Genomic DNA, 21,445 nt, shown 5'->3' with positions numbered 1-21,445 from the left:
ATTTCCCTTGGCTCAGTTGAACTGAGTTTAGGCCTTTGAGTCTTCAGGAACCTTTGACACAAGAATTGAAGAAAAATCATCTGGAAAGGATCCTGGATTTATAACAAATGTGCTCATAGTTAAGTCAAACATCCCACCTAAGAAATTTTGTCCCGTTCAATAATAGAGCTTTAAAATATCACATTACACAGAGTCAGGCCAAATTCTAGGTCTTTAAAAAAATTCGTGTAAAGTATAAAATTGTTTTCTATCTTGCAAATGTAGAATGGCCGTTGATTGTATAATAAAGAGGAATTATAATATTGCTCTTTTTATTTGAACTTATATGATTTCGATCTACAATACTGAATCCGACATACTTCCTACATTATATGCATATAAAGATTATAATTTAGTTAGAAGTTGGGGTAATTATTCCTATTTGTAACTCTGCCTCTTCCTAACATTTTTTTTCTCACCATCTGAAGTCTAATCTCAAAACCTAAAGCTATTGTTTTGTTTTTCTGTAAAACACTGTATTAGGCAAACAAACCTGGGTGAGTCCAGTCCCCATCCATAGGTTAGGTGCTCCATATCTATCTGTGTATTGATTGGCTGAGTGATGGAGAGTGTTCACAGCATGGAACTGTGGCTCTGCAGTCCTCCAGGCTCTGTGTTTGATCCTGCCAGCTGAGTTACATAACAGAAAACATTGCTGCAGCACCAACGGACACATGTTCCAGAAATTCTCTACTGGGAACCCCGCCTTGAGATTTGGTGCTAAGATCTGCATGTAGGTGATGATGGAGTCTGTAGCACTAGTCAAGATTTCTTTAAATCTTTAAAGTCTGGCTGGTTTCTTGAGGCCAAAGTTGTTTGTATGATAGTACCAGATTTAATATTTCTCTGCTTGCACAAGGTAACATTTAAGTAAATACTTCTACTTTGACTCATCAAACAATATCCCATTTTTCTTTTGAATTTCCTTTCTATTGACTGAAAGCGCTGAAAACTCTGATTAGTAGTGCATATTTTTTGTGTTGCTTTCAAAATATCCATCAGAGTAGCTAACGTATTTCTTTAATTACCTTTTCTGGTGCTTACACATATTCCCTGTAATGTGGGAAAGCAATGAATTATAAAGACTGAGTATATCCGAGATGCATGTAAATTTGGAATCACAGAAAGGCTACTGAGTGAATTTGAAATTGCTCTGTTAAAGAACTGGCCTTGGACAGGACTCTTCTTTGGCCAAGCCGCGTACACTAGTGACCTTCTTTCTCTCTTTCATCCTTTTCCTGGTGCTCCTCTCACCTGATTCACCAACTCCAGTCCTTTGCAGATATAAAGAACATTCAAGCATGCTTCCTCGGCTTCCACCATTGAACCACTCTCCAGGAGTCAGTTTGACACTTCCTCCCCTCTCTTCTCAATGCACACATCCATAGCTGCAGGAAAGAGGAAATCCTGCTTCTGTTCTAGGGCAAGGGAACCCTGTTGTATGGCTGACTTAATCCAGCCTCCCCATCTGGGGTAAGGAAGCCAACCAACACATGCTTATTGATGAACAGAAAATCTTTATTGGCTGGACAGAGTTGGACATTAAATGTAAATAACTCACTTTGACTAATATTATTATTATTTCAAACAAAGTATTAAAATGGTTAATTGATAGTATAAAGCGTAAAATGGAGTACATCAAGAAGGAGTTCTGAGAACACTCTAAGGAACATTTTATTCATAGCTCAAGGTCATTCAAAAAGCTGAATTTACCTTTCTTTCCAAAAGGAATGCCTTTTGGCATAATGGATGGCATTGCCTACTGGCATAATGGATGGCGTCCTTGACTTATTATTTATTTTAATGAAAATATCATTAATGTTTCACAAGTAGGAGATATGTTGCCAGAGTCTTTGATATTAACGAGGTTTCCTTTTTTAATCATTTCCTAAGAGATTTTATTAAGTCAAGAATAGTTACTGACTTATAAAATGTTTCATACTCTTTTACACATATTGAAATCATCATGTAATTTGGTAGTGGTAGTACCAGATATAAGATAAGATACAAAAGATATTTTAAAACTAAAAGAATTAGGCTTTGTGAGAAATTGGAGTAAGACAGAAAAGAGGTTGAGGCAGAAGAGGGTGACCATGGTATTATTTAACATGTTCTTAAAATAGAAAAACAATGAAAAAAACTATTCAACAATAAGAAATTGGCTTACTGTATCATAAGGCAAGTAAGTCAGTTATGTAGGGTCACAAATAAATTAAATATCCTACTTGTAGTCACATAGTTAGTGGTAGAACAGTGACTTGACCCCAGAGTATTAGTGATTTGAACCTAGAGTATTTTGTCCTAGAGACTGTATCCTTAACCACTACATCATAATACCTTCCATCAGGAGAACAGTATTCAACCAGGAAAGGCACAAATATACACTTATCCATCTGGCTTAATATTCACAGTGCACTGTGAAACAATTTTTTTTAATTTATAATTTTATGGTATTATGCCTTTTAATAAAAATACACTGGGGGTGCTGGGTGGTTCAGTTGGTTAAGCACCTGACTTTGGTTCAGATCATTATTTCATGGTTAGTGAGTTCAAGTGCCACTTCATGCATGAGCTCAAGCCCCACTTCAGTCTCTCTGCCGACAGTGCAGTTCCTGCATGGGATTCTCTCTCTCTCCTTCTCTCTCCCCCTCTCTCTCTGCCCCTCGTGGGATTTTCTCTCTCCTTCTCTCTGTCCTTCGCTCATCCTTGCCCTCTCTCTCTCTCTCAAAACTAAATAAATAAATAAATCAGACAAACAAACAAAAAGACTGATATTTATACAGGAAATGTAGAAAAGTCTACGATGGTTTACACTAAAATGAAGAATAGATAACAAGAATCAAGAATGCAGAAAGTTATTTGGCTTAGTAAGTTTAAAGTAAATATGGTACAGTTAACAAATAACCCCCAAATCCGAGGAGCTCATCAATTACACAGTTATAGATTGACCAAGGTTTTGCTCCAAGAGTCTTTATTTTGAGACCAAGGCAGAAGGTATAGGCCTTCTATGACATGCTATTCTAGAAGAGAGGACAAAAATGTTGGTATAACTAGGCAATTACTCTTACAGATTCTGCTTGAAAGAGTATTATGTTACTTCTACATATATTTCACTGGCCCAAATGAAGTATATTGCCAAACCTGAAGTCAATGGGGCAGGATGCATAATTTTTGGGCTTAAAGAAGGGTCAAGTTAAAAACCCGGCAGAAAAAAAGTAGCACGTTATTTCCTCAATAATACAATCTATAAAATAATTGCCAGGATCACCTAACTAATTTCCTGGAGAATGTTTCTTTGTCTTGGATTCAATTTTGATAGGTTAGACACATAAATATAGACAGCATCTTAACGGACATAAAAGTTAAGTTCCTTTTATAGTTATTGAAGATTAATTGGTAAAAAGATACATAGTATGCATTATAAATGCATCATAATTATCACAAACTATATATATAAACATATATAGGAAAATTTATTTTGTGTTATATATTTTTTGAATCTTCTCCAGAATAACTAGGCTGCTTCTCAGCTTTTCTTATCATGTGTTCAGGAACCCTCTTTCTCACATCTAGGGTTAGGGTTAGGATTAGGGTTAGGTTTAGATTTAGGGTTAGGGTTAGAGTTATGGTAATGGTTAAGGTTAGGGGTGGTGGTTAGAGGTAGAGTTAGGATTTGGGTATGTCATGGCATCCTGTATTTCAGAGTCCTCTCCAGAGAATAAAACCCTAGACTTCCTCTTGGGTCAGAACGGACATTGGTGCCTACCACTGACCTTACTCAAGGAGGAATGTGTGACTCTAAATATCTTCAAATCACAGTAATAATTTTAAATCAAGATAGCCAAAAATATTCTTAAAACATCTGTAAAAATTATATCACAATTTTTTTAACGTTTATTTATTTTTGAGACAGAGAGACAGCATGAACAGGGGAGGGGCAGAGAGAGAGGGAGACGCAGAATCTGAAACAGGCTCCAGGCTCTGAGCTGTCAGCACAGAGCCCGACCCGGGGCTCGAACTCACGGACCGTGAGATCATGACCTGAGCCGAAGTCGGACGCTCAACCGACTGAGCCAGCCAGGTGCCCCAGTATATCACAATTTTTTAAAAAATTAATGTACCCTGAAAATGGTTTGCCACCTATTTAAAAGATGTCAAAAATATTGGGCCAGTTTTCAGGAAGTCCAGAATTAGTCATGGGTTGTATATAAGTAAGAGTACAAAACATACAAGCATGTATATATAAATAGTATCCAGTGAAATATCTGAGTTGAAATTGCTAACAAAATGAAAACATTTATTTGATATGAAGTATTATATTCTAAAACTGCAATGTTTTTATATAGCAAAATGTATGATGCATAAATTGTTAGTAGACCTTCCTTAAGATTAATGTGAAAGAAAAATATATTTTTATATATAAATATACCTGGGGCCACTTGGATGGTTCAGTCTGTTTAGCATTCAAGTCTTGATTTTGGCCCAGGTCATGATCCCAGGGTTTGGAATCCACGCCTGCATCAGGCTCTCTGTTGAATGGAGCCTGCTTATGATTCTCTCTCTCTCTCTCTCTCTCTCTCTCTCTCTCCCTCTTTCTTTCCCTTTCCACCACTCATGTTCTCTCTCTCTAAAATAAAATTTAAAAAATTACCTTATTCAAACAATAACATTAATGTACCTCAAAATCACCCAACTATTGATCTTACTTATGAATCATTTCAAATTTATAGCAATATCTGATAGAAACATTGCTTGTATTTTAGAAATAACACCATGACCGGTGAAAACAGTAAAAGATGACTTAGATTATTATAGAAATTTCTGATTCAATTATGAGCAGATTTACATCCTAATCAGGTAGTCAAAGCTCCAATACACACATACATTATGAGGAATTAAATAATATTGGAATTAAATAATAATAATAATAATAACACTATCTATAATATTATATATCTCAGTGAAGATGTTTTATATATATACGTGTGTGTATATATATTATATATATATAATGTTATCCTAACATATATCCTAGCATATATATATTAGGAGATATTGTGCAGCCGTAAAAAGAATGAAATCTTGCCACTTGCAACAACATGGATGCATCTACAGGGTATAATGCTAAGTGAAATAAGTCAGTCAGAGAGAGACAAATACTATATGATTTCATTCATATGTGGAATTTATGAAACGAAACAAAGAAAAAAGCCACAGAAAAACAAGAGTCAAGTATAGAGAACAAACTGGTGGTTGACAGAGGGTTTGGTGGTGGGGTGATAAGTGAAATAGGTGAAGGGGGGGTTAAGAGTACACTCATGATGAGCACTGAGTAACACAGAAAATTGCTGAATCACTATAATTGTATATCTGAAATGAATATAGTTCTGTACATTAATTATACTAGAATTAAAAATAAATAAATTATTATGTATCTCAGAATGTATATAATAGAGACCCAAACTGTGTGGAGCTGATCATTACAACTGAAAAGTAGCAAAGATTATTATAGGCTGTACTTTTTCACAAAAACCCCCAAAGCAAACATATCTTTCCTTTCAAACCTCCTCTCCTCCTGCATCCCTTCTCTACTATTCAGGCTACAAAATGTGAGCTCATCACCTATTCCTCTCTCCCATTTATTGCCATAATAAATTACTGGTCAAAGCTTGTTGACCCTATTTCTGAGATAATTTTCTCTTTTGTAGAAGGCTCCCCACTTGTACCCCAACTGGTTTGTTTTCCCCCCAGGCATTTCCTCCTCTCCAATTAATCCTATACTTTGCTGCTAGGAGGTATCATTCTAAAATTCATCTGGTTATATAACCTGTGTCTAAAAATCTTTACTAGGTCCGGGCTGCATTTGGAATGAATCCAAATCTTTCTGCTTTAGCATTCAAGGATCGCCAGAAGCTGGCTGCGGGTTATGTTTCTAAATGTACCTCTTTCTAAATTCTACTTTCTTCCTACACATGGGCAATCTCACCTTTCGTCCCCGTTCCCCACAGTCTCAGCCTCCAGACCTCTGCTTCTGTTGTCCTATCTGAATACCCTTCCCTAGGTCTCTGCTTGTCATAGTCCTTTTCAGACTGCAAAGAGGGATTCAGAGCTTATCTCCTTCATATGGGTTTCCAAGATTTACCCTCATAATTCTTTTCTCCCATTAGACACAACGAAAATATTTTTAACTAAGAAAAAAATGAAAGTTCACAAGACAATACATTGCCCTCAGGATTCTAGACAATTTCTTAAATCAAAGATTACTAAATAAGAATATCAAGAGTAACAAGAATAAGAATATCAGAGAGAGCTCTACAATTGGAGAAAGACCTCCCTAGAAAAATAAATACCTAAATGGCTTTCAACACATGTTTCATTAACTATGAAGTCTTGAAGAACATAAAGGCAGTAAGAATAATAAAAAGTTAGCTTGGAAAGCGGTTAAAAGAAGGAGGAGAGTCCTAGGTACAAAAGTGATGCCAACATGTTGTCTCCGAGGCTTTTCTTCATCCTATTTTCTTTGACTTCCTCTTTTGCCAAGTAACATGTGTCATGATCTAATTCTTGCTCTTGTCTCAGTATTATTTTCTTTGCCAAAACCTGAAGTGGAAAGTTTCCTTCGGAAGTTTCAGTTTCCATATGCTCCACAGGGTCATGGTTAAGATCCTGAACTTCACTGTACCCACCATAAACTGCCTGAAACCATGGCCTTGACAGAGTTCATGTGGGAAGGGAAGACTCCCACTGACTTTATCTCGTGTATTTCTAACAAAGTTAATGACTTGAACAGAAAACAACACCATTCTTAGGCACCATCCTCCCTAGAAAGACTCAGGAATGAGGAAATAAAGTGCAGAATCCTCTTAGGGAAAATAGCCTTCTAAGAAAAGGAAAAAAGAAGAGGGCTCTTTTTTTTGAGGGGGGTGGTGGGTAAAATTGACAAGGGAACAAGAGAGAGGAGCTGTCAAGGCCAATGAACATAACATATTTTTAAAAGTTTACAGAATGCTGCCAAGTAGCTTTTCTGAGTGTGTTGAGCCATGTTTTTCATTGTTTCATTTCATTTTCTGTCTGTACATTTTGTACCTTTTATCCCCAAATGCATACCCATCACTGAAACTCCAATAAAAGACTCTTATAATTTTAAATTGAGAAAATATCTCCATGGCTAAAGTTTTTATACACTAAATAATTACTAAATATTTACCAGCCCACATTTCCCTCTTTAGTTGGCCCACCCTGCCACATGGGGATGTTCTGACTGTAAAATGGATGAGCTCACCATTCTTTTCTACTTGCTCAGTAGAAACAGTTATTTAAATCATCTGATGGGCAGCTGACTTTAGTAGGTACTTTCTCCAGTTAAAATGGTGTCTGTAACCACGAGCCTGACTTAGAAATCAATTTGTTGTAAAATGCTTCCCAGGTGTTTATTGTTCGGATTTGTAAAGGCATCTTTTCTCACAAGTGGGTACCATAAATGCCAGCCAACTGGCAAAAATCAATGAACTCATAATGTAATTTAGATTTATTTCTAGTAAAAGTAGGCTTAGTTCAAGTCTCCTGTTGCTAGAGGCACCCTTGTCCTGGGTAAGGATAGGAAGGGACAGAAATAAAGTACAGAGCAAAGAGCAAGAAGAGATAAAAGTTGGAACCTCTCTCATCTTAATCAAAGCCCATCTAAGACAAAATTTTGAAACAAGAAGCTGATCTGGCACCACCCTGTATCTTTTTCTCAAACCCAGTCCCAGTCTTCATGCTACCCTAAGAATTTCCCACACCTTTATGCCATCCCATCCTCCATGCTCCCTTCCTCTCAAATTAAAAACCTTATTCTTTCAGTGGATTATCTCAGGTAGGAATTAAGATAAACCAATCATCTAAAATAATTTAAGCTAAGTTAAAATTATTTATAAAATTACTCTTGACTGATGTTTGCAATCTCAAAAGAAGATCCTTATTAGTCTAACTAGCTCACTAATTTAAGAAGTTTCCACTTCTTAATAATAAAACGACTATTTCAAAATTTCCAAGCCTTTTCAGGAAGACATCAATCTCATTTTAGAACTGGAAAGAAAGTTTCTATCAGGGTGGGGCTGGGAACAGAATGGGGGCAACCCAATTGTGGTCCTTTGAAAGCATATGAGGTTTTTAAGTAAATAACAGTTTATAATCACTTTAACATAAATACCTACATACTCAGAAGTCCCTTTTTGTTTGCACTTTATAATGGAAGGGGAAAAGGGGGGGGGGTATGGAGGTTTTTTCAAAGACTGTAGTATTTCTATTCAAAAGGAAAAATTAGAGTCCAGAGGGAAATGCTATCAATAAATTGATCTTCTAGGCTTAGAGATGGTTGCTTATGTTTTATTGGGAAACTCTTAGAGAACATCTAGAATAAGGCTAAAACAAAATATTGAGAAATGGATAAATATTATCTTCCTAGGGAGATGTGTATTGTAATAGAAAACAAAGTAGTCAATCAAAATGATGAATTCCCAACTCACAGTGTTAAGACTCACAGTGTTTGAACTCGTGGCGGTGGCCCCTGAAATCATCCCACCTGTATAACTGTCTATTTTGCCTACTAGAAGAGCATCAAGGCTATTGCATTGGTCACTTTTATGAAATATTTTGGGTCAGTTACCAGTAATGCACTCTATAGATTCATTATGCCTTTTGCCAAGCCTTATAGCATTAACAGTTTTTAACTTAATTGATCCTTAGTTGATCAATTAAGTTAAATTGATCCTTAGATCACATTGATTCTATAGTCATACAAGAACAAAGAACACTTACTCAATAGGAAAACTCTACACTGTGTGCCTTTTGTAAATTATTTTCCAATGCCCTTTCCTTAAGCCCAAACCTGGATCGAATACTATCTATTCCTAAAAATATAATCTATCATTGATATGTTCACTTCATTTGTATTTTAAAAATGACAAATCTGACAGATTTTCTCTTTAAGAAAAATATAACTTGCAATTGTAAATTCTAATAGATACTGGAAAACTTACTCAAGCATTTTGGTTTGCTTCAATTCTGTTAATATACTTTCAAGTTTTGTGTTAAAAACAAACTCATTTTCTTGTTACATTTTTCTATTCTTAGTAGGTTCTTTGCTCAAATAATTTATATTTTATAGAGGTCTGAATCAGGGATATAAGGTAAAAACTGTGATATTTGCCAGCAAAGTTCAATATAAGTTTATTACACCTCATTGATTTGCTTACTTTGGTAATTAAAACCAAAGTTCTGGAAAATAGAATTTTGTTATCTAATACTGAGGAAGGCGGAGAAAAAAATTGGTATCACTTTTTTATAGGAAATTATTTCGTGAAATAAATTGAATTAAAATTGTTACATCTTTCCATTATTATTTTCTTTTCCTTTTAGGGAATGCATTTCTTATGGAACAGTAGTAGAATAACATTTTAAATCTTGACCAGTTCAAGTCAATTTCACAAACATGGAGCACTTATTATGTGCAAGGTACCATAAAATACCCTACGGGGTTTTCAAAGATAAATAAGACAAAATCCCTGAAGCTAAAGAATTTGCCATCTACCAGAAAGAAAAACAAAGAACAAAAATAATGAAACACAAGGCTAACCGGAGAGAGCTCTTTGGCTGAATGCAAAACGCATGGTCTTAATTCCCAAACATACCTGCTTTTGGTGTGGCTGTGACATTTAGTAACAATGTGCCTTTGCACAAATTACATAAATATTTTGAACATAATTTTATTCTTATGCAAAGAAGTGATATCAATAATTACCTAAAAATCTTCTTGCAAGACTTTCGGGGAGTACTAGATGTAAAGTGCCCAGTGAACAGCAGATGTCCCAGGTCAGTTTCCCTGGAAAGAAGATCCTGAGGTGAAAATTTCCATACAGAAAGCTTATTATGGTGTGCTTTCAGAACTGACAGCTGTCGGGGAGCAAAGGAAGCAGGAGTGGGCAGAGGGAGAAGGTGGGTTAAAAAACAGTTTCAACAAAGGCCTCGGCTAAGAACACAGGGAGCTCGGGGTGCTGGATGGTCCTGTAGAGTTTTCTCAGACTGGGACAAGGGAGTGAGGCCTTTAGAGCCCTACATGTAAAGTCATTGCAAGCAGACTACCTGTGGGAAAAGGGGCATGACCTTGGAAGAGGCAACTCTCTTCAGAGGCAGCTTTTTTCAGTGAAGAGCAATTATTGGAGTTGAAGGAAGGAGTCTCAACTGGGAGTTGTCAGCCTTCAGTGCCTCTAGTAGCAGGGATATGAGAGCTTAAGTCCTAATAGGTGAGATAGTAGGGGGAGAGGAGGAAGAGTCTGGGTGGCAAACCACACAGTCTATTTTAAATGTAAGCACCAATTTTCTTGACACCTTTTAAAAAATATAGACAAGCATAAAAAAATTGGAAAACATAGGAAACATTTAAAAAATTTATATCAATCATAACCCCACAACACAATTAACATTTTGGCATACATCTTCCTAATATCTTAAGCATATTTATTTTCTAGAATATTTATTCTCTGGAATAATGGCATTATTCTGGAAAAATTGTTTTGTTTCCTATTTTTTTATACTGTGAATATTTTCTCATGTAAGTAAGTGTTCTTTTAAAAGATTATTTTGGCTTTATTGTCTATTATAAGGATATTCCAAAATTTGTTGAACTAAAACTATGTTGTTAGACACTTAGGTTTTACATTTTTTTAAATTTACAAAATGTCATACTAAACAATATTACACATATATATCTGGCTATTTCCTTAGGAAAAAAATCACAGAAATGAAACTGCAGAGACTATTTGCATTGCCAAGGTTTTGATACATGTTGCCAAATTATCCTCTGAAAATTCCTACCGACAATGTTTGAGACTTTCTCTTCCCTCAACCCTGACAAGATTGGGAATTATCATTCTTCTTAATCTGTCCCAGTATTAAAAATAGAATTTTATCATTGATACATACAAATGCAATGACAGTAGAAGCCAAAGAATATCTATGGAGATTTAAAAGTGGAAGGGATTACAACAAATAAGAGAGAATGAGAAAAGCCTTCTAAGAAAAGAAGATAGATGATATGGACCTTAAGTAATAGACAGGATTTCAACAAATATAAATGGAAGGGATCCCAGAAAGAGAAAACATCAGGAACAAACACAACCTTAGGAAATAGTGATTACCCTGGTTTGATTAGAATGTAAGCAAGAAATAAGACAAAGTAACACAAAAATGGTAAGTAGAGTTCAAACTTGGACAATAATCAATAATTGCCTGACATTGGTGTTGATAACAATTTGGAAGCTATGATTAGTTAATTTATTTGTTCAAGAAGCCTTTATTTATCGCCTTCAATATGCCAAGTGCTTGTGTCACTGATGAAAGCACACAGAAGTTCCTGCATTCTGGAGCAAATGGGAAGAAGCACATAGAAAGAGAAGAGGACCATAAAAATATTATTTTTACAAAACCGGAGAATAAAAAGCCAGGTAAGATGCAAAGGAGTGTAAAAGAACAAGCAAAAGCAAAAACAAAAACCCGGAGACTGAAATGCCATGGACACCAAAGGAGGAATGTTGAAATGGTTTTAAGAATCAAAACAGAAAAAAAACTGAGGATAATAAAACAGAAAAAATCTGAGGATAATAAAAACAGAAAAAAAATTATTGGTTTGGCAATTTAGGAATAATCAGTAAGATTTTAAAGAGTATTTTTTACAGGGATAGGAAAGGAAGGCAAATTGTATGGGAGTAAAATAAATAACATGGAAGTGGGAGAAACAGAATCTCCAAACCTATCATTCAAAAATGGATAGTTTAGGGAATTTGAGTGACAGAATGTGATCAGGAGAAAGGACCAATGTTACAGGAAGAGTTTTTCAATTAAATCCCAGGTATCTAGGAGTAAATTTTAAAATGTTAATAGAAACGGTGTTAAATATTTGTTAGTTAAGTCAATTATACAATCTTCCTGCTGAGCATAATTTAAGAAGGCGTGAATAAGGGGAGAGGTTACTATGTCTGTGAATGAGAAGACCCACCATTTTATAGATGTCAGTTTCCTCCAAACTAATACATTAATTCAATGCAATTCCAAAAAAAAAAAAAAAAATCCCAAGATGTTTCACGGAGCATTGCAAGTCAATTCTAGTAGTCACACAATTAGTAAATGAATGGACTTGTTCCACCAGATTTCACGATACATAAGCCCCAGTGTGGCATTGGTAAATATTAGGTAAAATGGCCAACTAGAATAGACTTACATGTTCATATATGATATATTGATACATGAGAGGGTAGTATTTTAAATAAATAATGAAAGGTGGTCTATTAAGAAGGATAAAATTTAAAGTAGATGCCTACATTATAGCACACATTATAGCAGAAAAAATAATTTTGGAAGGTATAAAAAACATAACAAGTTTTTAAACCTTTAAAAGAATCAAAAGAAAATCTAGTAGTATCAGTTTATAACCTCAGGTGAGGGAAGGCCTTATTAAATAGAATACAAAAGCCAAAAATGATAGCATAAAAGATATATAACCTTGATTTTATTAAGATGTAAAAAGACACCATAAACATAGCTGAAATATAAGCAAGAGACTGTAAGAAAATTAAGCTGTGTTACATTATAACAAAGAATTAGCACCTGTAATATATAAAAACTCTTAACAGTCACTGAGAAAAAGACAAATAGAAATCAGATCAATAATCAGTTCACAAAAACAACAAAAGGCAAACAACTGTTAAACATGAAAAACATGCTCATCCACATCAGTAATGATGGAAAAGATACCAGTTGGAAAAGTGAGATAATAGTTTTTAATCTAGACTACCTCAAATTTAAAAGAATTTAAAATATCAAAAATTAATGAGGTAGAATTTGATCTTAGGTTTTTTTGACTTCAAAGGTCCTATTCCTTTTTTTTTTAAGTTTTTATTTTAAATCCCAGTTAGTTAACATACAGTGTAATATTAGTTTCAGTGTACAATATAGTGATTCATACACTTCCATACAACACCTGGTGCTGCTCACAACAGGTGCACTGTTTAATCCCCATCACCTATTTAACCCATCACCTCCCCACCTCCCCTCTGGTAACCATCAATTCTCTATAATTAAGAGTCTGTTTCTTGGTTTGCCTTTCCCTCTCTCTCTCTCTCTCTCTCTTTTTCCCCTTTGCTCATTTGTTTTGGTTCTTAAATTCCACATATGAGTGAAATCATATGGTATTTGTCTTTCTCTGACTTATTTTGCTTAGTATATACTCTCTAGCTCCATCCATGTCATTGAAAATGGCAAGATTTCATTCTTTTTTATGGCTAAAAGTCCATTGCATATATAATCTCACATCTTCTTTACCCATTCACCAGTCAATGGACACTTAAGCTATTTCCCTAATTTGGCTATTATAGATAATATTGCTATAAACATTGAGGTTCAGGTCCCTTTGAATTAGTATTTTTGTGTTCTTTGGGTAAATACCTTGGAGTGCAATTGCTGTATCATAGCGTAGTTCTATTTTTAACTTTTTGAGGAAAATCCATACTGTTTTTCAGAGTAGCTGCACCAGTTTGCATTCCCACCAACAGCCCAAAAGTTTCTGCTTTCTCTGCATCCTCACCAACATTTGTTGTTTGCTGTTAATTTTAGCCATTCTGACAGGTGTAAGGTGACATCTCATTGTAGTTTTGATTTGTACTTCCTGATGATAAGTGATACTGAACATTTTTTCATATATCTGTTGGTCATCTGTATGTCTTCTTTGTAAAAATGTCTATTCATTTCCTCTGCCCATTTTATAATTGGATTATTTGTTTTTGGGTGTTGATTTTTATAAATTCTTATAGATTTGGATACAATCCTTTATTTGCAAATATCTTCTCCCCTTACATAGGTTTCCCCTTAATTTTGTTGACTGTTTCCTTCACTTTGCAGAAGCGTTTTATTTTTATAAAGTCCCAATAGTTTATTTTTGCTTTTGTTTCCCTTGCCTCAGGAAATAATATATCTAGAAAGAAGTTGCTATGGCCAATGTCAAAGAGGTTACTGCTTGTGTTCTCCTTTAGGATTTTTATGATTTAATGTCTCACATTTAGATCTTTAATCTATTTTGAATTTATTTTTGTGTTTTGTGTAAGGAAGTGGTCCAGTTTCATTCTTTTGCATGTTGCTGTCCAGTCTTCCCAAAACCATTTGTTAAAAGACTGTTATTTTTTCTTTCTTTGTTGAAGATTAATTGACCATATGGTTGTGTGTTCATTTCTGGGTTTTCTATTCTGTTCTATTGATCTATGGGTCTCTTTTTGTGCCAGTACCATACTGTTTTGATCAGTACAGTTTGGCTATTTGGGGTCTTGTGTAGTTCCAAACAAATTTTAGGATTGTTTTTTTCTAGCTCTCTGAAAAATGCTGTTGGCATTTTGGCTCTTATCCTGATTAGTAGAAATCAGGAAATAGATGAAGCAGGAAAGTAAAATTTGTGGAGGAAAAAGGAAATATTAGAGTTTGAGACATTAGCAATAAAATAGTTTTAAATAATGATGAAATTTAAGTTCTGATCACAAACAGAGTGGCTATATTGAATGGAAATGGAAATTGGCTTTTGGAAAGATCATAAGAGGTAAGACCATAGTATTGGAAGAAACACCAAAAGTAGTGTTGAAATCATTGTGTTGACAAGAAGAATGAAGATTAGCCATGTGCTCTGTATTGAAGCTATGGAGAAATGGTGGAGGGTTCCTTGAATATCAGCTGATTGTAAAAATGAAGGATGAGTATGTTCATGTTAGATGCAATTCACATAGCGAAGTCTGGGATGGGGGCACCTGGGTGGCTCAGTCATTTAAGCGTCCGACTTCAGCTCAGGTAATGATCTTGCAGTTTGTGAGTTCAAGCCTCACATCGGGGACTGTGATGGTAGGTCAGATCCTGAAGCATGCTTCAGATTCTGTGTCTCCTCTCTCTCTGCCCCTCCCCCGCTCATTCTCTCCCTCCCTCTCTCTCAAAAATAAATTAAGAAAAGTAAAGTCTGGGATGTTTAGAGATGTGGTGGGGAAAAGTATTTATGAAGAACATGAGAACCCCACCTCCATGGTTCATGAATCTATAGAAAAGAGACAAGAGGCTTCCATTAAAAATATTTTTATAGTATCCCATGATATTCAACATTGTAATAATAATTATTAATAACATTAAGTATTGATTATTAGTATTTGCTATGATTATAACATGATGTTGATTCCATTTTATTTTGAATATAATAATAATTTTGTATCTATTGAACATCAGTAGTTGGAAACTACAGTTACTATATAAAGGAACATTTTAACCAAATAGATGCCTTCTCCCATACATTGCTTCCCTGTGTCTCAGATTTTCAATAGTTTAAAGTTTATGAGAAAGTTAAAAATAAAAAAGTCAGAAAGCTGAACTATTCCTACTCTTAAATACTATCCTGTCAAACACTGCAAAATTACCAGGGGTATCTTACTCCTCCACATGTATACAGATCCTTGGTTTGTGTCTTGCTATTTCTAAGTGGCCTAATCAGAATTCTCTAATAATAATCCTTATTATAGACCATGGCGATTACTTTTTAGAAAGACATCATTTATAACTGAATTCCTAATCTTTAAGAGTTATAGATTTGTAATGAGAACTCCAGTAGTGTACATGGTAGATTGGAGTCAATCACCAAAAGGAAGTAAGAAATGAGTGTGCCACAGTAAGGGGGCATCATCCTCTCTCGCCTCTCCCTTAGTGACGGGGACATTGCAATGTTCAAAAATCCACAAAATGTCACAGTTTTAGGCCAAAGTCTTCAAGACCCAAACTGGCTGCTGTGGATTATAAAGAACTTTTTAAAAAGGAAAACCACCACATGCCTTCTTCCCCAAAGACTATGGGGGCAAACGTCCAATGCTCACCATGAAATAGTGTGTGTAAAGATCAACCCTGGAATTAAAAAGCAAATAAACGAAACACTTTATAGGGCCAAACTCAAAAGGACTGTACTGTTCTCTGGACAGAAATGAGGCTGAAGGCTGGTATTTCAAAAGAGCCACAAATTCTCTATCTGTCCCAAATGGGAAATAATAATTTTATTGAATAATAAATTAAAAATGAATCCCCTTCTTTGTCCTTATAACTTAGTAGGTACTTATGATGTGGTCTCTGTAGCCAGAGTGCAATTCTTCACTTAATGAATGAAAGAAGTGTGTGTGAGTCTGTGTGTACAATTATCCAAGATGAAAGAGTAGGAACAAAGTGAAAAAAATATTTCAAGAAATTGAATTTTTGAATAAAAAACAAATGTTCTTTAAGGATTTCAGGTATGCTAGTGGTGTTGGCATTACCCCATAAGATTTTAATTTCCATGAGCAAGAGGCACAAGCAGCTTTGAGTACCTCTCTATCTCCATTCACAAGAAGAAAATACATTTACAAAGATCAGTTTAGGATTTTACTGCTTTTGGCCAAACACCATTTGAAGACTTATAGAGTAAAAAGTCTATGTCATATGATTATTCAAATAAGGATCAAGAAGGGACAAAGTTGAATTCTTCCTCAGTAGGTAATACTTCAAAATGTATTTAATGAAAAGAATTTATAACAAAAACAAGTAATTATGCTATTTATCTGTAATATGAAATTTCTGTTATTTTTAAATGATTAGGGTATATGAGAGAGTTTTGATAGTACGATGCAATTCTTATCACACAATAAATAGCCTACCTTTTCTGTGTTAGTTTTGAGTGGATGCTAATTTTATATACTGCCATGAATATTCTGGCTGTGTTCCAAATGTGCATAGAAAACTAAAATCTAGTGTAAAAGGCCCACTAGCCCAAAGAGTTTATACACATACAGAATCTTTGAAATGAGGAATGTGGAGACACCTACTTTGAACTGTCATCTGTGAACAGGATTTAGAACAGGTTACTGGAAAGTAATTTTCCTTAAGCCTTGGGAGTCACATTACAGTGTAAGAATTTGGTGCAATATAAGAATTGTCTTCTAAGAACAATATACATACAAACACACATGTAACATTGTGTACAATGTTTCATAGGGTTCACAGATGCTTTGAACCTACCCATAAACCCTTTGGGAGCCCAAATACTCCAGGTTAAGAATGCCTGATGGTTTATCTGAGTTCAAAATATAAAGTTGACTAGATAGGACAATCAACTGAAATATATATTCATTGTAGAAAATTTAGAAAATATTAAAAAGCACAAATAATTGCATGTGATTCCATGTGAATGATAAAATTACTATGATCCCATCACACACAGATAAGCCTGCTTAACATTTGGGTGTATATCTTTCCAGTCTCTTTTCCAAATAAAAAAATACTTTTCCATGAATAGCACTTCACTGCACATAACATTTAATTATAGCTTTTTGATTCAAATATTATGATTATATCCCCATGCTATCAAATATTCAGTAACATAATTACATTTCATCAAAATGCAAGTATTTATTAAAAACCAAGTTTTTATTGGGGCACCTTGGTTGCTCAGTCGGTTAAGCGTCCGACTTTGGCTCAGGTCATGATCTCGTGGTTTGTGAGTTCAAGCCCTGCGTCGGGCTCTATGCTAAAAGCTCAGAGCCTGGAGCCTGCTTCAGATTCTGTGTCTCCTCTCTCTGCCCCTCCCATGCTCATGCTCTGTCTCTCTGTTTCTTCATAATAAATAAACGTTAAATTTTTTTTAAAAAAAACAAGTTTTTATTATAAAACATTTTTTATTTCTTAACATTAACATTTCTAATTTTTTATTTCTATAATCACTACTACTACAGGAATAATTCCTTGTATGACCCATGCTTGTTTACCAGGATCACTTTCTCGTAATGTAGCAGGATTCTTGCACAGAGAGTCGTGACACAGAGGCTTTTCTTTCCAGGAAGCAACTTTATTCATGTCAGCAGGGCTCAGCTGGGTTCATACCCAAAGAACTGAGCCCTGAATGCCACATGGAGTAGTTTTTATATATATATATTCTACTTCTTTGTCTCCCATATATGGTAACACACAAAGATGCAGTCTGATTAAGTGGTCTCATCTTACAAGGTCGTGAGGGATGTTGTCACATACGTGTATAGCCAGGTTGCCTTGAGGTTTTCTTGAGGTTGTTTTTTTTTTTTCTTTCCTTAGGGAGGGGACCCTACCACATTACATCTTCTAAAATCACCTTATCCTAATGGCCAACATATTAAACACTGAGTTTTAATCAAAGTACTTAATACTTGTTCAAGAAATATCATGTAATATGTAAGAAAGGAATATAGCCTATTCTAGATATAGTATATATTGGGCAGGTAATTCTTCTGGATCACTTTGGTTTGGTTTGCTGGGATGTGGTCATGATTTTGAATTGTGTAATCATTTACCAGTAGATTCTAATGGAGGGTGGTTCAAACTCTATACAAATTCAACTTCCTGTGATGCTGAGAAATAAATGTTGAAGAGCCATTTTTTTTTCTTATAATTGTTTGTGTTTTCCATATGTCTAGCCCGGTTTATCTTACCCAAATCATGCTTTCTTTCTGTCTTTGCACAAGGCATGAAGTACTTACTAGAAAGGATGACAGGCAGGGAGACAGAGCCTAAGGGCTCTCTCAGAGCTAAAAATCTTTTGTTTTAGAGTGAAAGGGAGTTAATATGCCAAAAGATGAACACTTGTGGTTTGGGGGGTGGGGGTATCTGTGATATTTTCTTCCTCTTTATTTATTTTTAGTTTTTTAAACTTATTTGTTTATTTATTGTGAGAGAGCCAGAGACAGCATGAGTTGGGGAGAAGTAGAGAGAGAGGGAGAGAGAGAATCCCAAGCAGGCTCTGCACCATCAGCGCAGAGCCTGACGCGGGGCTCAAGCTCATGAAACCATGAGATCATGGCCTGACCAAGAGTCAGATGCTTAACCAACTGAGCCACCCAGGTGCCCCTATTTTCTTCCTCTTTAGATGTTGCATTCTTCCTACATTTTCCAAATGATCCTGTATTAAGTTGATCATGGGAAAAACACAAGGAAAATAAGTGCATTCTATGATCCTACTTTAATAATGTTAATCTCATGTTCAGTTGATCTTTCAGTTCAAATGTCTCCCAGTCATTTGTCACCTTAATAATAGGGTCTTTCCCAGAAAGCCAATTTTACACTCTTATAAATGAACAGAATTCATAATACCAAATATCTACTCCAGTCTCAAAATCCTAGGTCTGTCCAAGACACCATGACAGAAACAGAGAACCATTAAAAGTAATCACAATATGGGGCGCCTGGGTGGCTCAGTCGGTTAAGCGTCCGAATTCAGCTCAGGTCACGATCTCATGGTCCGTGAGTTCGAGCCCCGTGTCGGGCTCTGGGCAGATGGCTCGGAGCCTGGAGCCTGCTTCCAATTCTGTGTCTCCCTCTCTCTCTGTCCCTCCCCCATTCATGCTCTGTCTCTCTCTGTCTCAAAAATAAACGTTAAAAAAAATTTTTTTTAAAAGTAATCACAATATGTCTGGCCTCTTCTTCATTCTATGCACACTCTGGGTCTGAATGAAGACATAAGAGATGTAAGGGATGAAACTGAAAGCTCATGAACAAGAACATGAAAGATACCATCTTACATAAATGGCTAGTCCTAGAATATAGAGCAAGATCATTCCAATCTTGGCTCATTCATTCATTCATTCATTAAATCAAATATTTATTTTGTATCTTCTGGGTACTAGGCAGTATGCTAGGTGCAGAGAGTAAAGTAGAAAATAAAACTGGCATGACCCTTTCCTAAATGGAGATAATATTTTAAACAAATAAATGTGCATATAAACATATATTTATAAATCATTATTACAGGAATGACTTACATTGCTTAAATGCTTACCAGGCACCAGGTACTATGTCAGTGGCTTTCAATAAATGATCTCATGTATTCTTCCCAATTTTCCTCTGGGGTAGGTGTTATAGATAAGAAAACTGAAGCTTAGGGAGTCAAGTATTTTGCCCACAGTCCCAACAGGGGAGAGGGTTTGAATGCTGGCTATTTGATTTCCAAACCAGTGCTGTGACAGAGAAGAGTATGGTGCTATGAGAGAGGAGGGAAGATAACTGGGTGTCAAGGAAAGCTCTGTGGAGGAAATGGCATCAGGTGAGGACTGAAGCATGAAAGGGTGTTAGGAGCTAGCTATCTGGTTGAAAATGTGTACTCACGCAGCATTCAAAGTGTTTCTGACCTCAATTTCACCAAAATCAATTATTTCTAAATAACTTATTTGCTTTATAATACAGCTCTGAGATTGATTAACCGTAATGAATTTGGAATAATGAGTCAAGAGGTCTTAGGTTTGGAGTGTTCTTTTATTCCTGTTGTTGCTTTGCTTTAAAATAGTGTACCCTAAAGGGACAGATGCCTTCCCGTAGCCCAAGCAGCCACATCCTCACTGACTGGTGCTACGGCAAAGTGCCATCAAAGGCCTCTTACATTCATAACATATTCTTTCAATTTAGTCCTCTGCACCCAACCCGGCACATCCAACTCTATCCTGTAGGACCTAATAAATATTTGGAGAACAGGATGGGGAAAGAGGATGGGGGTTGTGGGTGATAATGACCTAGAGGAAAAACAAAACCTGTTAAATATTCATATCTGTTGAGTATGCTGATATCAAAGAATTTAAGACTGTCTTTATAGAACCCTATTTTTAAAAGCGAACTGATGCATAGTTGAAGAAACATATAAACAAACATTGACTAGAAAAGAATCTGCAATCTTTCATAAGTAGTCTCCCTAAGTGAAAACATACTATTCATCATGGGCCATTGAGGTCCATCACAAATAGGCAAATGTTAATAATCAAATACTATACTTTTAAATGCAAAGGGTCTACTGTATATACCATATAAAGCAGGTGTATCCTGCCTTTTTCCCCACTAAATACTATTTTGTAAGCATTTTCCTGTCACTAAATAATAGTCTAAAATTTCCATTGTGTGGGTTTATAATGTACTTCCCATCTATTTTATTATTGTACGTAATGATTGATTCCTAGTTTTCATTTATAAATAAAAACTTAAAAGGGTCTTGTAGATAAGTCTTGGTATAGTTTTTTTAAATTGTTTCTTTGGGCTAGATTCATAGTAAGTCAAAATATATGACCTTTTTAAAGCTTGCTTTTCAGAAATGATGTACCAATCTCAACTTCCATCAGCAATGTGAGAAATACTCATGTAACTATAATCTTGCCTGAATTAAGTATCATACATATTTCTTACATTGACAGAGAAAAAAAGCATTTTGTATGCATATTTTATTTACTAGTGAGCTTACATCCTATTTATTGGCTTTTGTGTTTCTAATCTGAATTGTCTATATTTTTTAGATATTTACCTTTTTTAATTTATAAAACTTGCTATG

At 35.3% G+C, this 21,445-nt stretch overlaps 1 protein-coding gene across 1 annotated transcript in view; it reads right to left on the bottom strand.

The window, feature by feature from the left end:
• Window positions 1-21,445, bottom strand: part of PDE7B (phosphodiesterase 7B) — a 578,460-nt gene that overhangs the window by 392,825 nt on the left and 164,190 nt on the right. Inside the window, exon 3 of the mRNA XM_049654412.1 lies at window positions 9,821-9,901. Coding sequence (XP_049510369.1) covers window positions 9,821-9,901 — 81 coding nt within the window. The remainder of the gene's footprint in view (window positions 1-9,820; window positions 9,902-21,445) is intronic.

This window comes from Panthera uncia, assembly GCF_023721935.1.
Source record: "Panthera uncia isolate 11264 chromosome B2 unlocalized genomic scaffold, Puncia_PCG_1.0 HiC_scaffold_24, whole genome shotgun sequence".
Lineage (NCBI taxonomy): Eukaryota > Metazoa > Chordata > Mammalia > Carnivora > Felidae > Panthera > Panthera uncia.
This window is presented reverse-complemented; position numbering and strand designations above follow the sequence as displayed.